Consider the following 21,116-nt stretch of genomic DNA (forward strand, 5'->3'; position numbering starts at 1 on the left):
CACGCGATCGAGGGCGGTACTATTGCCATACCAAGCAGTGATGTACTGGGCTGTCCGCGCCACCCTCTGTAGCACCACGCGATCGAGGGCGGTACTATTGCCATACCATGCAGTGATGTACTGGGCTGTCCGCGCCACCCTCTGTAGCACCACGCGATCGAGGGCGGTACTATTGCCATACCAAGCAGTGATGTACTGGGCTGTCCGCGCCACCCTCTGTAGCACCACGCGATCGAGGGCGGTACTATTGCCATACCAAGCAGTGATGTACTGGGCTGTCCACGCCACCCTCTGTAGCACCACGCGATCGAGGGCGGTACTATTGCCATACCAAGCAGTGACGCAGCCAGTCAAAATGTGTCACATGCACAGGATACAGAAGGTGTAAACGGTACAGTGAAATGTTTACTTGTACAGTGGTGTCTTTTGTTTGCTAAACAATGAACCACAATTCCAACTCATAACATTACTACCCTGCATGTATATACAGTGTATTCGGAAAGTATTCAGACCCCTCAACTTTTTCCACATTTTGTGACGTTACTTTTTTAATCCTCAATCTACACACGATACCCCATAATGACAAAGCAAAGACATTTTTCTTATTTTTTTGCAATTATCTTGAAAATAAAAAAAACTTTTAAAATATCACATTTACGTAAGTATTCAGACCCTTTACTCAGTACTTTGTTGAAGCACCTTTGACAGCGATTACAGCCTCAAGTCTTCTTGGGTATGACACTACAAGCTTGGCACACCTGCATTTGGGGCAGGAGATTTCTCTGGAGATCCTCTCAAGCTCTGTCAGGTTTGATGGGGAGTGTTGCTGCACAGCATTTTTCAGTTCTCTCCAGAGATGTTCAAGTCTGGTCTCTGGCTGGGCCACTCAAGGACATTCAGACACTTGTCCCGAAGCCACTCCTGTGTTGTCTTGGTTGTGTGCTTAGGGTCGTTGTCCTGTTGGAAGGCGACCGTCATCCCAGTCAGGTCCTGAGTGCTCTGGAGCAGGTTTTCATCAAGGATCTCTCTGTACTTTGCTTCGTTCATCTTTCCCTCGATCCTGACTAGTCCCAGTCCCTGCCACTGAAAAACATCCCCACAGCATGATGCTGACACCACCTTGCTTCCCCGTAGGCATGATGCCGACACCACCTTGCTTCCCCGTAGGCATGATGCCAGGTTTCCTCCAGACGTGATGCTTGGCATGCAGGCCAAAGAGTTCAGTCTTGGTTTCATCAGGCCAGAGAATCTTGTTTCTCATGGTCTGACACTCCTTTAGGTGCCTTTTGGCAGATTCCAAGCAGGCTTCATGTGCATTTTACTGAGGAGTGGCTTCCATCTGGCCACTCTACCATAAAGGCCTGATTTGGTGGAGTGCTGCAGAGATAGTTGTCCTTCTTTTAAAAGTTCTCCATGTCCACAGACGAACTCTGGAGCGACCATCGGGTTTTTGGTCACCTCCCTGACCAAGGGCTGTTTTTTTTTTTTTTACCAGGCAATGTTGGCCTAGGAACAGTGGGTTAACTGCCTTGTCCTGGAGGCCTTGTCAGCTCAGGGATTCGATCTAGCAACCTTTTCGGTTACTGGCCCAATGCTCTAACCACTAGGGTACCTGTCACCCCTGTTTATAGCATTTTGGTGCTGAATATATTGCGCCTGACCCACTACATATTCCCTGTAGACATTTAACTGACAAACTGTATTTTTGTGTTTTTTAAAGTCAATACTAACCCACAACTCTCACAGTTCTGCCCTCTAAGGTCTGCCCTATCAGTCAGGAAATGCTACAGTCTGTGTGGAGCTCAGATTTATGCGAGAGCCACAGCAGGCTGTGTCTAGTGTGTGTGTGTGTGTGTGTGTGGGCCATGACAGCCATGCAGCACAGTGTATGGGTGAGGAGCCTGTGTTCTGACCTAGCACTACACAGCATCAATCATCAGTGCCAAAGCAGTCTTTGTGTTAAGTAGAGTTGTGGTATACTTCTGCGAAAGAACTTGCCGATAAAAGACATTTCAAACAACTATAAACATGTCCAGACCTAGATGGGCCCCATAAATGACAGACGACTCTAGGATTTGAGTGAGTAATGACCCTACTACTGAATCAATGTGAAATGAAAAACTTAAATCTTAAAGTTGAGAGCCACATAAGGTGAAACAGCGCCACCGGTCACCCCAGGCGCATTTGTTATTGTTTTTTGTTTTGTTTATGAAACGGAGCAGAGGAGCACCCAGCATTGTGGTAAACCTACTCTGCTTTTCTACTGCGTGTGCAAGGTTGTCAGAGGGGGGAAAAAAAATGTGTTCGTTGTTTGAAGTAACATCTTTGTTGTAATATCGCAAACGGACGTGGCAGTTTTCACCGCTACGGATTCCAGCTGCGACTCTAGCTCACACTACTGTATTCAGTCTGATCATTCGCTTTTGGCCACCTTATTGTTTGTTTATCTCTATGGGCCGAGGATCAGCTGAGTAATAGGTAATAGGAGCCAGGGGAGCTGTTAGTAGTACTTTAAAAGATGTGTTGCCTCTCTCTCCAGGGTGAAAAACATGCTGCTGAAATCCAACTGCGTCCTGGAGGCCTTTGGCAACGCCAAGACCAACCGCAACGACAACTCCAGTCGCTTCGGCAAGTACATGGACATCAACTTCGACTTCAAGGGAGATCCCATCGGGGGACACATCAACAACTACCTGCTGGAGAAGGTAGGGGGCACTGGGGGAGCAGTGAGATCACCTGTTATAAATAAATGATCAATTATGTTTTACTCTGTCTGACTCAAACCATCTGTTTCTCTTATAGTCCAGAGTCATCTTCCAGCAGGAGGGGGAGAGAAGCTTTCACTCATTCTACCAGGTGTGTGTGTGTGTGTGTGTGTGTGTGTGTATTACATGCCAGACTATACCACCATAAGCTGGTATACAGACCACATGGGTCTGTGACTGTGTTGATCATACAGGCTTGGTGATATCAAAGGTCTTACAACTCTGCTATGCTGCTATTTAGAAATATCCATCCTTTCACCCGATTTAACTCCTCAACTACACATGAATCTTTCTCACTCTATAAACTCCCCCATTCTCAAGGTACTTCACCCTACATTGGTCAGGACACATTATTGATCTAGAATCTAGATTATTCTTGACTTTTGCTCCATATTACTGTGGTGTTACATACTGTATGACTCACCGCACCATTTGAAATGAAATGGTTTAGAATGTAAATACTGAACAGTCTCCGACATGTGTCACTACTGACTCTGTGTCTTCCTTCTCTTTCTCTCTCGCTCTCTTTCTTTCTTTGTTCTCTTCAGATGGTTAAAGGGGGTTCTGAGTCCCTCTTGCGTTCCCTCCACGTCTCGAAGGACCCCACAGCCTACAGCTACATCAAAGTAGGAGGCCAGGTCAAGGTAGGTTACCACAGAAGTATATCCGCTTTGACCCTTTGTTTATACAATCACAAAATGTCACTTTATTTCTCACGTTTTAGACCGTGAATGTCACCAATGCTGAGTTTATTTGGTAACACTGTTTATTTTTACAGGAATAAATAAAACGCAAGCCCATGCTCAGCAGATGTGCACGGTTGTTTGAATTTCTGATCACGTGAGCAGCTGTGTTTACAACTGATGCTTTTGTGTTGCGTAACAAAATGTGCAGCTATTGCATGAATTCAAAGTGATATATTACGTACGAATATCCAAAGGGGCCAATGATGTCATGGTTTTGAGTGTCCGTCCCTCTAAAACAAGCCTTTTGAAGTTTTTGGGAGCCGTATAATTCCAGCTGTTAACACACGCCAGCAAGCATCTCCGTTCTGCTGTCTCTGCACTTGCAGTTTAATAAGTAGGAACAAAACAAAGTTGTATAACAAACAATGTGACGTCATGGAACAGAGCAAGGCCAAAACAGCTGAAGTGGTTTGTACATGGTGTGCAATGCTCCCATTTTTATAGAAACAGTCCTCGGTTGATGCTCACACCATCCTGTCTTAAAGATATTTGTGGTCATTTTGTCACTCCTACTTTATGACTTTGGCTGCTGGGAGTAGGAACATGTCAGGAATGAACTCATACTTGCCAAAGTGAGGAAGTGGTGTACAGTATTTGGCCGGTGTTACAGACTAGTGAAAAGTATGTGTCAAGTAAATCATTGTTGGACTAAGTTTTACTTCAAAATTGACAATAAGTTGAACGTGTTTTGTGTGAAGGGAACAGAAACGCTCCTATTGTTTCCAGTTTGATTGTCCTACTCATCCGTTCTTTCTCCCCGCCACAGTCGTCCATTAACGACGGTGCTGATTTCAAAGCTGTGGCGGATGCCATGAAGGTGATCGGCTTCACACCAGATGAAATCCAGACTGTTTACAAGGTCCTGGCCACTATCCTGCACCTGGTAATACCCCATATTAACTCCTAACTCTTGGCCTTCCAGCAGGGTTAGCATAGGTTAAAATCAAACGGGGTTAAAGGTATACTCAGTAATATGACAACGTCATATACTGAGGGGTGACTCCCTGTTGTGTGCCCAGTGTCCCTTTTTAAAATGGAACAGGTTTGAATTGAAACAGTCCTGCCCTTATTTGTCCTATTCCCCTACCCTTTGCTCCAATGCGATCACTCCACCTAGTCTCTTTAGTTTACAGGTAACTTCCTTGTATTCCTGTATTTATCTCCATGTGACCTCTCCCAGGGGAACCTGACGTTTGGTGTGGATGGCGACACAACGCTGATTGAGAACTCCAAGGTGGTGGCGGTGATCGGGGTCCTGCTGGCCACTAAGGAGGAGAATGTGGGAAAGGCCCTGCTCTACCGCACCGTTGCCACCGGCCGTGACGTCATCGACAAGCAGCACACGACCCAGGAGGCCAGTTACGGCCGGGATGCCTTGGCCAAGGTAGCTAATGCTAGTACGCTACGTTAACCGATTAACAGTTAACGGTCAAAATGCTGACTCTTAGCTAAGCTAGCTAATACTAGCACGCTACGTTGGCCGCTTCACAGCAGCGAACGCTAACTCTCAATGGTAGTGCTAACCCTCAAAAAGGGTTTGTGAAATGGGCCCCAATGTTAGACGTGGTAGGCCTAACCAGTTTTTAAAGTAGCCAGGGTATTATTTTGAAGGCTTCTGGGTAAAATAGCAGCCAGTGTAGGTAGCTGACCTATAGCACCCTGCTGTCTCTCATGATCTGTATCTACTGTTGTCTGCCTTGGTGTTGGGGCGTGTGACCCACAGGCTATGTACGAAAGAATGTTCTGTTGGATCGTGGGAAGGATCAATGATGTCATTGAAGTGAAGAACTATGACGCCAAAGTCCACGGGAAGAACACAGTCATCGGAGTGCTGGACATCTACGGCTTTGAGATATTTCAGAACAACAGGTTAGGAGACGTGTCCGCTATAAATAATTCAATATTGAATGTATTTCAGTGTAGAATCTCTACTTGATTAAGTCTCTACATCAATATGAAATACACTGATTTTATACACAATCTCTCTGTCATGACACTTGTATGTAACACAAGTATAAAACCAGGGTCACAGCCATTCACTCACCCTCTCCTTCCCTGTCTGTCTGTCTGTCAGCTTTGAGCAGTTCTGTATCAACTATTGCAACGAGAAGCTGCAGCAGCTCTTCATTCAGCTTGTGCTGAGGCAGGAACAGGAAGAGTACCAGCGCGAGGGAATCCCCTGGAAACACGTAAGGCCACATCTTGGTTCCACTCCACTCATCTCTTGTATTGCCTCCAACAGCATGGTCAATTTGCGTCAAGTCCTTCTCCTTCCGTTGATTATGACTATTAGGAACGTCTTACTCCCTGTGCTGGTTGTAATGATAAACCGATCCCCTGTTTTCTCTCTGTGCCTGGGCGTAGATTGACTACTTCAACAACCAGATCATTGTGGACCTGGTGGAGCTGCAACACAAGGGCATCTTCTCTGTGCTGGACGAGGCCTGTATGACCGTGGGCAAAGTCACCGACGAGGTCTTCTTACAGGGACTCAACAGCAAGCTGGCCAAGCACGCCCACTACACCAGCCGCAAGGTGCGTTGAAAAACAATTTGGACATCATTTTCAATTCCTGAATTAAATTTCAATTCGTTGACTGAATTGAAAGTGGAAATATACCTGAACAATGTGGACACATGGATATGTTAGAGGCTTGTTCCCAGCGATTACCTAAGTAATTCTATTAGCCCAACAACCTAGCCCAGTGATTTTGAAACATAAGACAAGACTGAGGACTGTATACTTTTGTTAGTTTAAATGATCGGCTCCATCAAATGCTGTTTAAAGGTCCAACGCAGCTGTTTTTAATCTCAATATGAAATCATTTCTGTGTAACATTAAGTGCAATACTATGATTGTTTTCAATTAAAATGGTCAAAAAGAAACATAAATAGCTTCTTAACAAAGAGTAATTTCTCAGGCAAGAATTTTGCTATGACTGTCTGGGAGTGGTCTGAGCAGAGAGAGGGAAAAACTGAAAATTGGCAGAGATGTTTGAAACACTTTCTTATTGGTCTATTAACTAATGTACCGCATGGTGATGTCACCACGTTGGCCAAAACTCAATCCCACCAAAAAAGGCAAAAATTCAGGCATTCTTTTGAACAATTATTACACTAAAATGGCATTATCATCATATTCACCATTTCACAGTTTTATTCCAACCTCATAGTGTGGAAATAAATATAAAACACTACACTGGGCCTTTAAAGTCAAATTGGCATTACAGCCATTGTATACCACCAGACTAATAAAACATATGGAATTGTTTTAAGAAGGTCATAACGAGGATAATTTAGATATTCCATTTTTTATTTTAAGACCCCCTGAAGTATAAAACAATGTATTTTAAAAAATAATTGAATTTGGCCCTACTGCTATTAGCCCATTCAAACGCATTGAATAACAGATTCACTACATGGAACAATAGATAGTCCAGAAAAAAATCAAAAGGAAGTTTGTTCTGAAGTGTCTGTCCTATATCTGAGCAATATAAGAAAGATCAGGAAACCATTAAAACAATTATTATTTTTTTTATTTTTTTTAACATGTATTTAACCCCTTATTTTTGGCACTTAACTATTCCCATATATACTGCACTTAAATAAATAAATAAATACGGGTACCGGGGGACCTTCAGACGAGTCTTGTGGTCATCCTGGAGCAAAACAACCAGCATGTTTGTAAGAGTCTCACCTTTCCACAGAGGGGTCATATTAGCGTGTAGCCCAAACGGTTCGGATGCTACAGACAGAAGTTGGCAGATCAGCTGTACCGCTGTCAGACGAGTCGCGTTCGGATGCTACAGACAATTTAGTGAGAGAACCAATTTTTCAGGATGTCCCATGGTTTGACAAACATCGCTCTAGCTCTGTCACCTTTCACCGCAGATACAGAAGTGCAACATCAGCGGCTGCTGTGGGGATTGAGATGCATCCCCCCAAATGTTTTATATGTTTATAGCTTAAACTGATGGATTTTGATGGGGATTGTTTTTATTATGCTAATTAGATTTCTGCGGGGCAGCGGAAATCCACTCTAGGATATTTAACAGGTTAGATGGCTGCATTTTACAGGGTAGTATTTCACTCAGTGGACCACAAGAGGGCAACAGGCGTCAGAGAAACGAGTGCTGGGCTATCTGACTCGACACTTTGCTCTCGGTGATGTCACTGGCAGCCAATGAGAGTCAATGGAGCTGGCGTCTTGCTGCGCTGGCATGGGTGTTACAGAGAGGGGGAGAAAATAAGAGACTGAGGATCATAGCAAGAGAAACAGATATTCAGGTGGAGGGGAGGGAAAGGGTGCCCGGTAAAGATGGAGGCCGTGTCACTGACATCCAGGTTGTTTTTCCCTCTAACATCTTAGAATCAGTGTTATGTGTCATCATCCTGGCTGTTGCTGTCTTGTACCCTGTAAAGATGGTTCCTTAGGCAATGCTACTAGCCACGGTCTCATTCAGTCCAGTGGGTGATGTTCTACAGCGCCTTCGGAAAGTATTCAGACCCCTTGACTTTTTACACATTTCGTTAAGTTACAGCCTTACTCTAAAATGGATTAAATTGTTTTTTCCCCCTCTAACCAATCTACACACAATTCCCCATAATGACAAAGAAAAAATAGTTTTTTGGGGAAAATTGTGCAAATTTATTACAATAAAAATAAACTAAATATCAGATGTACATCATTATTCAGATCCTTTACTTAGTACATTGTTGAAGCACCTTCGGCAGCGATTACATTATCAAGTCTTCTCGGGTATGACACGACAAGCTTGGCGCACCTGTATTTTGGGCTCTGGCTGGGCTACTCGAGGACATTGAGAGTTGTCCCATAGCCACTCCTGCGTTGTCTTGGCTGTGTGCTTAGGGTCGTTGTCCTGTTGGAAGGTGAACCTTCATCCTGAGTGCTCTGGAGCAGGTTTTCATCAAGGATATCGTTGTACTTTGCTCCGTTCATCTTTGCATGTGGGAGAAGTCCAGGGGACTGAATACTTTCCGAACGCACTGTTGACTGCATTCCCCCTCAGGTGAATACATCGATTACATCTATATGTCATTCATCTAGGCCTAGAGGACTGGCAGGCAGGTGGCTATCATACTCTGTGTGTGTGTGTGTGCACTGCCCTGTGCAGAGATAAAACACCTAGTGCTACACAGAGTCCCCATAGGCTCCGGCGGAGAAGATTGATAGGCAGACAATGAGAGAATAAAAAATATATAATCAATGTAACCTTTATTTAACTAGAGAAGTGGAAGGAAAAGTAGATTAGAATGCTGGTGCCACGTGAGTATGATGATGTGGATGTCTGTTCCCGTAATGTACTTATGCTACCATCTACAATCTGGTTGGACACCGTAACTAAGCTCTGTAACAATACAGGAACTTCTACTTAAAGATGCTTGACTCCTGATACTGTTATCAGTAAAAAAAATATCAAAATAAACTCAAATGTTACTTTTAAAAGTTAGATTTATTGCGGGAGCATGACGTTATTGCAGCATAGCAGAGAATGCTCCGAGGCTCATCCCTGGTGCATTGGAGGGACCCATCTTTTTTTGATTCACAGATTCCCCTCACCTCACGCCCCGTACTCTAGAAGCAGCTCTGATTTGGAAAGTTTTGAAATGTTCATGGCTGCCAGGTTCAAAGTGACTCAAAGACTCTGCGGGCCTGAAAGATCTCAGGCAGTTTTTTATTTTTTAAACATTGCAGTTCTTGTCAGGAATCTTCCAAAGTGAGTGTGGAAATTGGAAGTGTGAAAGGGAATGAGGGGGAGGTAAAGATGGGATGAGGAAGAGATTGAGCGGGACCGAGCGAGGGAGTGAAAAAAGGCCAAATGAGGGATGTGAGCGAGAGAGAGCGGGGGAGTGAGAAAAAGGGAGGAGAGTGAGAGAAGCGGCGCTGTCGTATTCCATTAGCCTGTAATAGGAGCCGCACTGTCTGTCAGCACTAATGTCCTCACCCTGGAGCTGCTAGACACCAAGGTTTCTCTGTGTTCTCCTGGCTGACTGTCGCCCTGTAATAACTCACAACACACACACTGTTGGCAAAGACCTCACACTCCAGATCAGAGAGCGAGAGGGTGGAAACGAAGCAGCGTCTTGATCAGTGGCAGCATCTTCTTTTGCTTCAAAAACTCTTCCAGATCTAGTCGCTATGTTATTGCTCTGAGTGTCTGATGAAAACATCCCTTTAAGAAAAATCCCTGTTATTGGTTTTCCAGTCCTGTTAGGGCTGTTAGATATTAATCAAGGGGGTGTTTGAAGCGGTGGAGCTGTGTTGATAAAACTACTGGATGTAATTGATACTGTATATAATGGGACTGTGATGGGCCGGGGGAGTGTCTTGCCTTCATAGTGTGAGACAGGAGTGGTTACTGGCAACTGTATATAATGGGACTGTGATGGGCCGGGGGGGGGTGTCTTGCCTTCATAGTGTGAGACAGGAGTGGTTACTGACAACTGTATATAATGTGACTGTGATGGGCCAGGGGGGGGGGGTCTATGGTGTCAGACGGTAGTGGTTACTGACAACTGTATATTATGTGACTGTGATGGGCCCGGAGGGGGGGGGGGGGGGGGGGGGGTGGTGTCTTGCCTTCATAGTGTGAGACAGGAGTGGTTACTGACAACTGTATATAATGTGACTGTGATGGGCCGGGGGGGGGGGGGGGGGTCTATAGTGTGAGACGGGAGTGGTTACTGAGAACTGTATATAATGGGACTGTGATGGCCCGGGGGGGGGGGGGGTCTATAGTGTGAGACGGTAGTACTGACAACTGTATATAATGGGACTGTGATGGGCCGGGGGGGGGGGGGGGGGGGGGTCTATAGTGTGAGACGGTAGTACTGACAACTGTATATAATGGGACTGTGATGGGCCAGGGGGGGAGGGGGGGTTGTCTTGCCTTCATAGTGTGAGACAGGAGTGGTTACTGACAACTGTATATAACGGGACTGTGATGGGCCGGGGGGGGGGGGGGGGGTCTATAGTGTGAGACGGTAGTACTGACAACAGTATATAATGGGACTGTGATGGGCCGGGGGGGGGGGTCTATAGTGTGAGACGGTAGTACTGACAACTGTATATAATGGGACTGTGATGGGCCGGGGGGGGGGGGGGGGTCTATAGTGTGAGACGGTAGTACTGACAACTGTATATAATGGGACTGTGATGGGCCAGGGGGGGGTGTGTCTTGCCTTCATAGTGTGAGACAGGAGTGGTTACTGACAACTGTATATAGAACTTTTGAAGACACATTTAAACAGGACTGCAATTGTTCTTGCTCGATAAAAGTAAAGAAACACTTCCCTGCTTCTTCGAGAACTCTCTGCGTCGATACCATACTCCATCCTCCCAATTTCCTCTCTGACTCATATGCCTTCTCTTCTGCACTATGAGGTTGTACCCCTTTAATACCATGTCGGAAGGCTGAGAATGAATAGTTTTAAGGGGAACTTTTCTACCACCTTTGCATGGGTCCTGGTCCTCTGCCGCACGTACGACTTGTTGTCGTCTGCTTTCCTTCTCCAGGTCCCTTTGATCCTCCCAGATGTTTTTTCAATATTTTTTTACACTGTTAACTATTTGCTGACACAGGCCTTCCTGCTGGGAGCGGTCGTCATGGCAGCCTCTACCCACCCCTCCCTTGCTCTCTCTCCCTCTATCACTCCCTCTTCATTTCCACCTCTTTCTCGCTCTCTCTCCCCCTACTATCATACACACACATACACACACACACACAATCTCTCTCCTCTCCCCCCGTCCCCCTTTTCTCTTTACCGTCTACCCTCTGATCCTACTATTTGCAGTCTCTGCACATGCCCTGTACAGTCGCAGCATAGGATGCTGTGTGTGTGTGTGTGTGCCTGTATGCTTGCGAATGCATGCAGCAGCAGCGGCAGGCTGCCCAAAAGTGATTACCCTTTCATGCACCATGTGGTGGAGATGCTAATAACGTGGTCCTGCTGTTCATTAGCTCTAATGTATTTACATTACAATACAACACAAGGACGGGGGGGGGGGGGGGGGGGGGGGCAGGAAAGAGGTACGTCTAGAGTGGTTTCATGCATGTCTACGAGAAATCTTTCAAACAAGCGCTTCCGGTTCCAACACATAGGCTTTTTACCTTCTCAATGCAGCAGATTCTTGATGTCACGTTTTGAACTTTTCCTCGAAGTGGGTGCTTAGTCTCTGTTGACGTTTCTGTTTTTAGAAAATGCAGTAATGATTGGCTCCTGTGGTGAGTGAATGACCGGTTTGGAGCAAGTCAGTTGGCCGGCGTGGCACGTGTGCCTTGCAGGTGCCAGCTTAGTTAGCAGGCGAGACTGCGAGTCCCTGGTGGCGAACATGATGGCAGGTGGAAGTGGCAGAGGGGAGGCGCTGGAGGGAGGGCAAGGTTTGACGAGGGACAGCAGGTGTTAAGGTGATCAGGGTGGTCTCTGCTATAAAGCTGTTCACACTTACACGAGGCTATTGGACTCGTGTGACAAGAGAAAATCCGAGTTGGACAGATATGAATGGCCAACATGATTGTAGACGTTTTAAATCGAAGAATGTTCAGTGCTTTTGTGGACAGGTGCAGTGTCTTCTTCAAAATAATGAATGTGGAACTAAAAGACCCAAGAGCGCCGTGGCCAAAAGACAAGGGAAATAATACCAAGGTTTCCAGTTCTGTATACAGACTGTAATCCACACAATAGGTCTGTTCTGAACCTGTTGTGGCGCCACCTGCTGCCTTAAATGCTCCATCTGTTCTTTCTCTACCTGTCAAGAACCCAATAAACCCCCCCCCCCTGTTCAAAACATTGTCTCCATTCTCATTTCTCTCTCTCTCTCCCGCTCCGTCTCCCCTCGTAACTCTCTCGTTACCTCTTTGTCCCCGTCACCTCATCCCAAACGTAGCTCTGTCCTTCTCTTTAATTTCCCTTTTTCTTTATTTTCTCCCTCTCTCTAAAACCCCCCCCCCCACCCCTCCTCTTTCTCATCTGAAATGGGCATTAGACTGAATAAAGAGTGAGGCAGACACGGAGAGAGACGTGGCAATAGCATAGCTGGTAGTGTCTGTGGAGGGGGACGTATTGTGGTAGATGAGGACAAGGTGGCCTCCGTCTGTCTGGCTGTGTGTTTGTGTGTCTAGCTGCCAGGATCACTGTCTGTTTGACTGGCTGGCTGCACTGGCCTGTATAGAGCACAGGGTCATGGATCAATTCCCTATCACAGTTCGACTGAAGTATTTCTGCGATGGCCATTCCCATTCATTTCCAAGGCTCTGAATGGGAATTTGAATGCGTTCACACAGATTTACACAAAGTATAGAGATTTGTATATTTTCCTCCACGGTTTTCGGCCTGTCAGGTGTTCTCGTTAGCAACATCCTCATTCCAGTCGTCAGGGACTTTCCCTTCTCTCTTCTTCCTGTGTGTGTGTGTGTGTGTGTGTGTGTGTGTGTGTGTGTGTGCTCTCCGCTCGATGACTCATCCACTTCGGCACTCTCTTCTCTCTGTTCCTCCTAACATCTTGGATGTCCCTCTTTTATATAACACTGGCTGTCCCAATGGCTTAGAGGAGGCTCTGTATCATTGTACTCCCCCCACTATACATCCTGCAACCTCGTCCTTCTAGCTCTAATTTCTGCCTTGTTTTTGAATGAGACTGGATGCCCCTCTCTCTCTGATGTCAGTGTAATATTTGATGAATGGCAGTGTAGTGGTGGCACTAATATCATGCTGCTCGCTTGCCTTGTATGTTGCCATGCCACATGGATGGATATGCAGACACAGACAAACGGGTACACACACACACGTACAGTCAGGTATACACGCATGCCCACAGACAGGAAAAGGACAGGTGGCAGAGGACTGCGGCAGACCTCTAAAGTCCCCTGCATGTTCATTTTCTCTCCTCTCTGCACTCCACCACTGGCCTACATACAGTTGGCCACATCCAGTTCCTGTGTCACCACACACGGCTCATTCATATTTCACGTGCACACATTGCCCCCTCCTCTCTCTCTCTCTCTCTCTCGTTCTCTCTCTCCCTCTCTGTCTCTCTAGCTCAGTGGGAGAGAATAGCATGTGTCCCACCTGACTGTGCTGTTGTTTTAGCGACATTGTTGTCTGCACCAGTGGCTCTGCAGCTTCTCTCTCTCTAATGGGAAACAATACAGTACGTTATATCTGGGGAAGCAGCTTCTCTCTCTCTAATGGGAAACAATACAGTACGTTATATCTGGGGAAGCAGCTTCTCTCTCTCTAATGGGAAACAGTACGTTGTATCTGGGGAAGCAGCTTCTCTCTCTCTAATGGTGATACATTACGTTATATCTGGTGAAGCAGCTTCTCTCTCTCTAATGGTGATACATTACATTATATCTGGTGAAGCAGCTTCTCTCTCTCTAATGGGGATACAGTACGTTATATCTGGGGAAGCAGCTTCTCTCTCTCTAATGGGGATACAGTATGTTATATCTGGGGAAGCAGCTTCTCTCTCTCTAATGGGGATACAGTACATTACGTTATATCTGGGGAAGCAGCTTCTCTCTCTCTAATGGGGATACAGTACGTTATATCTGGGGAAGCTGCTTCTCTCTAATGGGAAACAGTACGTTATATCTGGGGAAACTGCTTCTCTCTAATGCGAAACAGTATGTTATATCTGGGGAAGCTGGTTCTCTCTAATGGGGATACAGTATGTTATATCTGGGGAAGCAGCTTCTCTCTCTCTAATGGGGATACAGTATGTTATATCTGGGGAAGCAGCTTCTCTCTCTCTAATGGTGAAACATTACGTTATATCTGGTGAGGCAGCTTCTCTCTCTCTAATGGGGATACAGTAGGTTAATTCTGGGGAAGATGCTTTCCAGTAAAGAAAAATGGAGCATAGCACATCTGAAAATAGATGCCCTTAATATTACAGACTAAAGTGCCCCATTGTTTTCGCTCCTTTGCATAGGAGCTATTAGATTCCTAGGCAGAGTCAAGTAAAATCACCTCCTTGGCTGTGTGAATGTATCCCTCCCTACTTCCCCAGGTTTGTTACTCAATTTCTCTCTCTCTCTCAATCCACAGCTCTCCCCGACAGACAAGAGTTTGGAGTTTGACAGAGATTTCCGTATCCGGCACTATGCAGGGGATGTCGTGTAAGTTATTGTATACAGTGGTGTACTGTATGGCACCACCCTTTTGTTATCAGTCATTGTGATGGCAGAAGTGACTTCCTTACACTTCACTTTGTTCTTTAAATACCCTTGTTGGTTTCCATTTTCTGGGCTCCGTTATTTACTTAACAAATAAGGAACACACGAAATGTGCACTAATAAATCAGTTGTTTTTTAAAATCAAAATACAGCTGTAGACAGAAGTCAGAGATCAAACATCACACATACAACTGATGTCTCTACTGAGTTCTGCAAAATAGGGAAAGTCCAATTTGCTTTTAATATGCTTGCAGTCAACCCATAGTGATGTAACTGCCTACATCAACACCTTCTACTCATGAGACCAAACCCATGCATATACAGTTATACAAACCTGCAGGAGAGAACAATAGTTAGTGTTTTCTAAGGGCTCAGCAGTAATTTTCCACTACCCAAGTTGCTTTATAGTGGTATGTCTGACTTGTCTCTTATCTCTTTCACTCCCCTACATGATTCTGTGTCTATGAATCTCTTTTAGCCTTGAGGCGCTTTCTCAGACACCCTGTTTTGACTGCAATAACTCACACAGCTCTCAGACCGTTTCTTGTAAGAGGCAAAGACTAGAAAATAACTGGGGAACAATATTAAACCTTATAATGAATATATATATTGCTAATCTGTAGTCCAGGACCCTATAAATGTAGTGTGGTCTTATAACCCCTCCCCTTCTATTAATACAACCTAAGCATAATCAATTATTATAATACATCAAGCATTTGGTGCAGCCCCTATCATGACCCCAAGGTGACCCCATCACCCTCATCATTACAAAAACATGAGATCATCAAACACTATCATCAACCAAATCACCAGCTGTGTATGCTACAGTATGCAAGTCATCCTCAATGCCTGCATGTCTGTCCAGCCCAGCATCGCCGAGCTACATCCCCATGGTTAATATCTTTTTATTTAACCTTTGTTTTATCAGGGAGTCCTACTGAGACCAAAGTCTCCTTCACAGAGCCCTGAATTACATGAATTAAAGAAAATACACATCAATTATATGTCTTTAAATATGAGATGAGAGATAAATACCATGGACTGTGACATCCACTCTGCCTGCAGCCTAGCCTAACTGGTTCAGAAAGTACTCAAACTTGAGACCCACCGCGTTCCAAATGGCACCCTATTCCCTATATAGTGCACTACTGTTGACCAGGGTCCATAGGGCTCTGGTCAATGGGTCCTGGTGAAAAGTGGTGCACTATATAAGGAATAGGGTGCCATTTGAGATACTGTCTAAGACTGTGGAGTCAAGCCTTTAACGGGCCAGTTTCCTCCTGGGTCTTACTGATGGCTCACACACTACCACTGTTTTTCTGGAAACAGAGGATTTGTTCTCTAATTCTTCTCTGATTCATCCATTCTAATTATTTCTGAGTAGGTTTTAGGAGACGCTGTTGTCATTTTTAAGCACCGTCTTTGGTGCTGTATGTTGTCTTAGTGTCTGAAAAAGATGATCAAAGTGTGTGTGTACTTATGTACTACCGCAGGTACTCTGTGGTTGGCTTCATCGACAAGAACAAGGACACTCTCTTCCAGGACTTCAAAAGGCTACTGTACAACAGGTTAGAGTCAACACACACCTGCTATCCCCTCTCCTCTCGCCCTCCTTCCTCTCGCCCTCCTCCCTCCCTATCTCATGGCCCCACTGTAGCCTTCTATGATGCACTGATAAACACCTGCTATCCCCTCTCCTCTCACCCTCCTTCCTCCCTATCTCATGGCCCCACTGTAGCCTTCTATGATGCACTGATAACCAATTTTTCCTCCCCTCTTTTCCCCCCCGCTCCTCTCATTCTCCCTCTCTTTTCCTCTTCCCCTCTTCCTCTCTCTCCGTAGTTCCAACCCAGTGCTGAAGATGATGTGGCCGGAGGGCAAGCTGAGTATCACTGAGGTCACCAAACGACCCCTAACGGCCGCCACCCTCTTTAAGAACTCCATGATCGCATTGGTGGAGAACCTGGCATGCAAGGTGAGGGGTGTGGCCACCTCCTGGCAACTATTTGAAAAATAAAAGCCTTAAACATGGGCACCCTCATAGATATCATCCTAACCAACTTCCCCTCTAAATACACCTCTGCTGTCTTCAACCAAGATCTCAGCGATCACTGCCTCATTGCCTGCATCCGTAATGGGTCAGCGGTCAAACGACCACCTCTCATCACTGTAAAACGCTCCCTGAAACACTTCAGCGAGCAGGCCTTTCTAATCGACCTGGCCGGGGTATCCTGGAAGGATATTGACCTCATCCCGTCAGTAGAGGATGCCTGGATATTTTTTTTAAATGCCTTCCTAACCATCTTAAATAAACATGCCCCATTCAAGAAATTTAGAACCAGGAACAGATATAGCCCTTGGTTCTCCCCAGACCTGACTGCCCTTAACCAACACAAAAACATCCTATGGCGTTCTGCATTAGCATCGAACAGCCCCCGTGATATGCAGCTGTTCAGGGAAGCTAGAAACCATTATACACAGGCAGTTAGAAAAGCCAAGGCTAGCTTTTTCAAGCAGAAATTTGCTTCTTGCAACACTAACTCAAAAAAGTTCTGGGACACTGTAAAGTCCATGGAGAATAAGAACACCTCCTCCCAGCTGCCCACTGCACTGAAGATAGGAAACACTGTCACCACTGATAAATCCACCATAATTGAAAATTTCAATAAGCATTTTTCTACTGCTGGCCATGCTTTCCACCTGGCTACTCCTACCCCTGTCAACAGCACTGCACCCCCAACAGCAACTCGCCCAAGCCTTCCCCATTTCTCCTTCTCACAAATCCATTCAGCTGATGTTCTGAAAGAGCTGCAAAATCTGGACCCCTACAAATCAGCCGGGCTAGACAATCTGGACCCTTTCTTTCTAAAATTATCTGCCGAAATTGTTGCCACCCCTATTACTAGCCTGTTCAACCTCTCTTTCGTGTCGTCTGAGATTCCCAAAGATTGGAAAGCAGCTGCGGTCATCCCCCTCTTCAAAGGGGGGGACACTCTTGACCCAAACTGCTACAGACCTATATCTATCCTACCATGCCTTTCTAAGGTCTTCGAAAGCCAAGTCAACAAACAGATTACCGACCATTTTGAATCTCACCATACCTTCTCTGCTATGCAATCTGGTTTCAGAGCTGGTCATGGGTGCACCTCAGCCACGCTCAAGGTCCTAAACGATATCTTAACCGCCATCGATAAGAAACATTACTGTGCAGCCGTATTCATTGATCTGGCCAAGGCTTTCGACTCTGTCAATCACCACATCCTCATCGGCAGACTCAACAGCCTTGGTTTCTCAAATGATTGCCTCGCCTGGTTCACCAACTACTTCTCTGATAGAGTTCAGTGTGTCAAATCGGAGGGTCTGTTGTCCGGACCTCTGGCAGTCTCTATGGGGGTGCCACAGGGTTCAATTCTTGGACCGACTCTCTTCTCTGTATACATCAATGAGGTCGCTCTTGCTGCTGGTGAGTCTCTGATCCACCTCTACGCAGACGACACCATTCTGTATACTTCCGGCCCTTCTTTGGACACTGTGTTAACAACCCTCCAGGCAAGCTTCAATGCCATACAACTCTCCTTCCGTGGCCTCCAATTGCTCTTAAATACAAGTAAAACTAAATGCATGCTCTTCAACCGATCGCTACCTGCACCTACCCGCCTGTCCAACATCACTACTCTGGACGGCTCTGACTTAGAATACGTGGACAACTACAAATACTTAGGTGTCTGGTTAGACTGTAAACTCTCCTTCCAGACCCATATCAAACATCTCCAATCCAAAGTTAAATCTAGAATTGGCTTCCTATTTCGCAACAAAGCATCCTTCACTCATGCTGCCAAACATACCCTTGTAAAACTGACCATCCTACCAATCCTCGACTTTGGCGATGTAATTTACAAAATAGCCTCCAATACCCTACTCAACAAATTGGATGCAGTCTATCACAGTGCAATCCGTTTTGTCACCAAAGCCCCATATACTACCCACCATTGCGACCTGTACGCTCTCGTTGGCTGGCCCTCGCTTCATACTCGTCGCCAAACCCACTGGCTCCATGTCATCTACAAGACCCTGCTAGGTAAAGTCCCCCCTTATCTCAGCTCGCTGGTCACCATAGCATCTCCCACCTGTAGCACACGCCCCAGCAGGTATATCTCTCTAGTCACCCCCAAAACCAATTCTTTCTTTGGCCGCCTCTCTTTCCAGTTCTCTGCTGCCAATGACTGGAACGAACTACAAAAATCTCTGAAACTGGAAACACTTATCTCCCTCACTAGCTTTAAGCACCAACTGTCAGAGCAGCTCACAGATTACTGCACCTGTACATAGCCCACATATAATTTAGCCCTATCAACTACCTCTTTCCCAACTGTATTTAATTTATTTATTTATTTTGCTCCTTTGCACCCCATTATTTTTATTTCTACTTTGCACATTCTTCCATTGCAAAACTACCATTCCAGTGTTTTACTTGCTATATTGTATTTACCTTGCCACCAATGCCTTTTTTGCCTTTACCTCCCTTCTCACCTCATTTGCTCACATTGTATATAGACTTGTTTATACTTTATTATTGACTGTATGTTTGTTTTACTCCATGTGCAACTCTGTGTTGTTGTATCTGTCGAACTGCTTTGCTTTATCTTGGCCAGGTCGCAATTGTAAATGAGAACTTGTTCTCAACTTGCCTACCTGGTTAAATAAAGGTAAATAATAATTTCATTGGACAACAATAACATTAAATTTTTTTTGAGAACATGTACTACTGATTTGACAGAGCGAGTGCATCTCAACAGTCTAAAGGGGGTTTTCTTTCCTCATCTCCTCTCCTCCGAAATTACACATGTAAACTCACAGGATGTAAAAAAAAGTTTTTTTAAATTCACAGGATGTAAAAAAATAAAATAATAATAAAGTATTTAAAAAAAAAAACATGTTGGATATCCTATAGGAATTAGCTTTAACATGTCCAGTTGTTCCACATCCGTGCCGATAGAGGATAGGAGACGTGGGGGGGGGGGGGCTGTGTCTCCTTGCTGTGTCTCCTTGCTGTGTCTCCTTGCTGTGTCTCCTTGCTGTGTCTCCTCGCTGTGTCTCCTCGCTGTGTCTCCTCACTGTGGTCCCCCTGGTGGTTTGTGTGTACAGGAGCCCTACTATGTGCGATGCATCAAGCCCAACGACGTCAAGTCGCCCCTGCTGTTCGAGTACGAGCGTTGTCGCCACCAGGTCGAGTACCTGGGCCTACTGGAGAACGTTCGTGTGCGCCGCGCCGGATTCGCCAACCGCCAGGAGTACCCCCGCTTCCTCCAGAGGTACGAGCGTTAAAACGTCATCTCCAGGTAGAAGGAGAATCAGGTCCCGAGTAGTGGTGATTTAGGGTCAACTCCCTCCTTTCCGTATAGTCTTATTCATTATGATATAAAAGGCCTGATCCCCATCCGATAGCAGCATTCCTAGTCTGACAGGGACATTTTCCCAGAGCAAAATCATTGTGCAAAGTTACAAAAATGCATTAAAACTGCTTATAATCTCGCAGTGGGATTTAATTTGAAGATTTTCTTAAACAATTCCCTCTTTGTGAATACGAGCCCCCTCCAACACAATGTTCCTGTGCCCTGCCCTTCACTAGGAAAACAGCCCTGCAACAGAGTGGGTGTGTTTTTAACGACGTCTCTTCCATCGAATGCACTTTAGTGGGGGGGAAACATGCTCTGTCGTATTGAGACAGTATTCATCAACAATATGAACCTCACAATGATCACTTCTGATTCATTTTACGCTTTCAATGTGTCGGTGTCACTACTTCCTGCCTCTGTTTTCGATCCGCTCACCTACTGAACATTCCTTCATTCTTTTTTTTCTCTACCATTATACGATGACATTCTTTTACGTACACTACCGTTCAAAAGATTAGGGTCACTTAGAAATGTCTTTTAAAATAACATCAAATTGATCAGAAATACAGTGTAGACATTGTTAATGTTGTAAATGACTATTGTAGCTGGAAACGGCTGATTTTTATTTTATTTTTATGGATTATCTACATAGGCGTACAGAGACCCATTATCAGCAACCTTCACTCCTGTGTTCCAATGGCACGTTGTGTTAGCTAATCCAAGTGTATAATTTTAAAAGGCAAATTGATCATTAGAAAACCCTTTTGCAATTATGTTAGGGCAGCTGAAAACTGTTGTCCTGATTTAAAGAAGCAATAAACCTGGCCTTCTTTAGACTAGTTGAGTATCTGGAGCATCAGCATTTGCCTTCTAGAAAGAGTTCCTCTGTCCAGTGTCTGTGTTCTTTTGCCCATCTTAATCTTTTCGTTTTATTGGCCAGTCTGTGATATGGCTTTTTCTTTGCAACTCTACCTAGAAGGCCAGCATCCTGTCACCTCTTCACTGTTGA

The 21,116-nt window shown here is 45.3% G+C and overlaps 1 protein-coding gene across 1 annotated transcript in view; it reads left to right on the forward strand.

Annotated features, from left to right (window-relative positions):
* LOC110499120 (unconventional myosin-Id) overlaps nucleotides 1-21,116 on the forward strand; it is a 123,481-nt gene that overhangs the window by 37,848 nt on the left and 64,517 nt on the right. Inside the window, exons 4-15 of the mRNA XM_036955947.2 lie at nucleotides 2,540-2,705; nucleotides 2,803-2,856; nucleotides 3,314-3,409; nucleotides 4,278-4,394; nucleotides 4,692-4,895; nucleotides 5,235-5,380; nucleotides 5,586-5,700; nucleotides 5,876-6,046; nucleotides 14,584-14,654; nucleotides 16,205-16,279; nucleotides 16,554-16,686; nucleotides 19,857-20,023. Coding sequence (XP_036811842.2) covers nucleotides 2,540-2,705; nucleotides 2,803-2,856; nucleotides 3,314-3,409; nucleotides 4,278-4,394; nucleotides 4,692-4,895; nucleotides 5,235-5,380; nucleotides 5,586-5,700; nucleotides 5,876-6,046; nucleotides 14,584-14,654; nucleotides 16,205-16,279; nucleotides 16,554-16,686; nucleotides 19,857-20,023 — 1,515 coding nt within the window. The remainder of the gene's footprint in view (nucleotides 1-2,539; nucleotides 2,706-2,802; nucleotides 2,857-3,313; nucleotides 3,410-4,277; nucleotides 4,395-4,691; nucleotides 4,896-5,234; nucleotides 5,381-5,585; nucleotides 5,701-5,875; nucleotides 6,047-14,583; nucleotides 14,655-16,204; nucleotides 16,280-16,553; nucleotides 16,687-19,856; nucleotides 20,024-21,116) is intronic.

The sequence above is a fragment of the Oncorhynchus mykiss genome, chromosome 20 (assembly GCF_057628025.1).
Source record: "Oncorhynchus mykiss isolate SJ-2025 chromosome 20, ASM5762802v1, whole genome shotgun sequence".
Taxonomy (NCBI): Eukaryota; Metazoa; Chordata; class Actinopteri; order Salmoniformes; family Salmonidae; genus Oncorhynchus; species Oncorhynchus mykiss.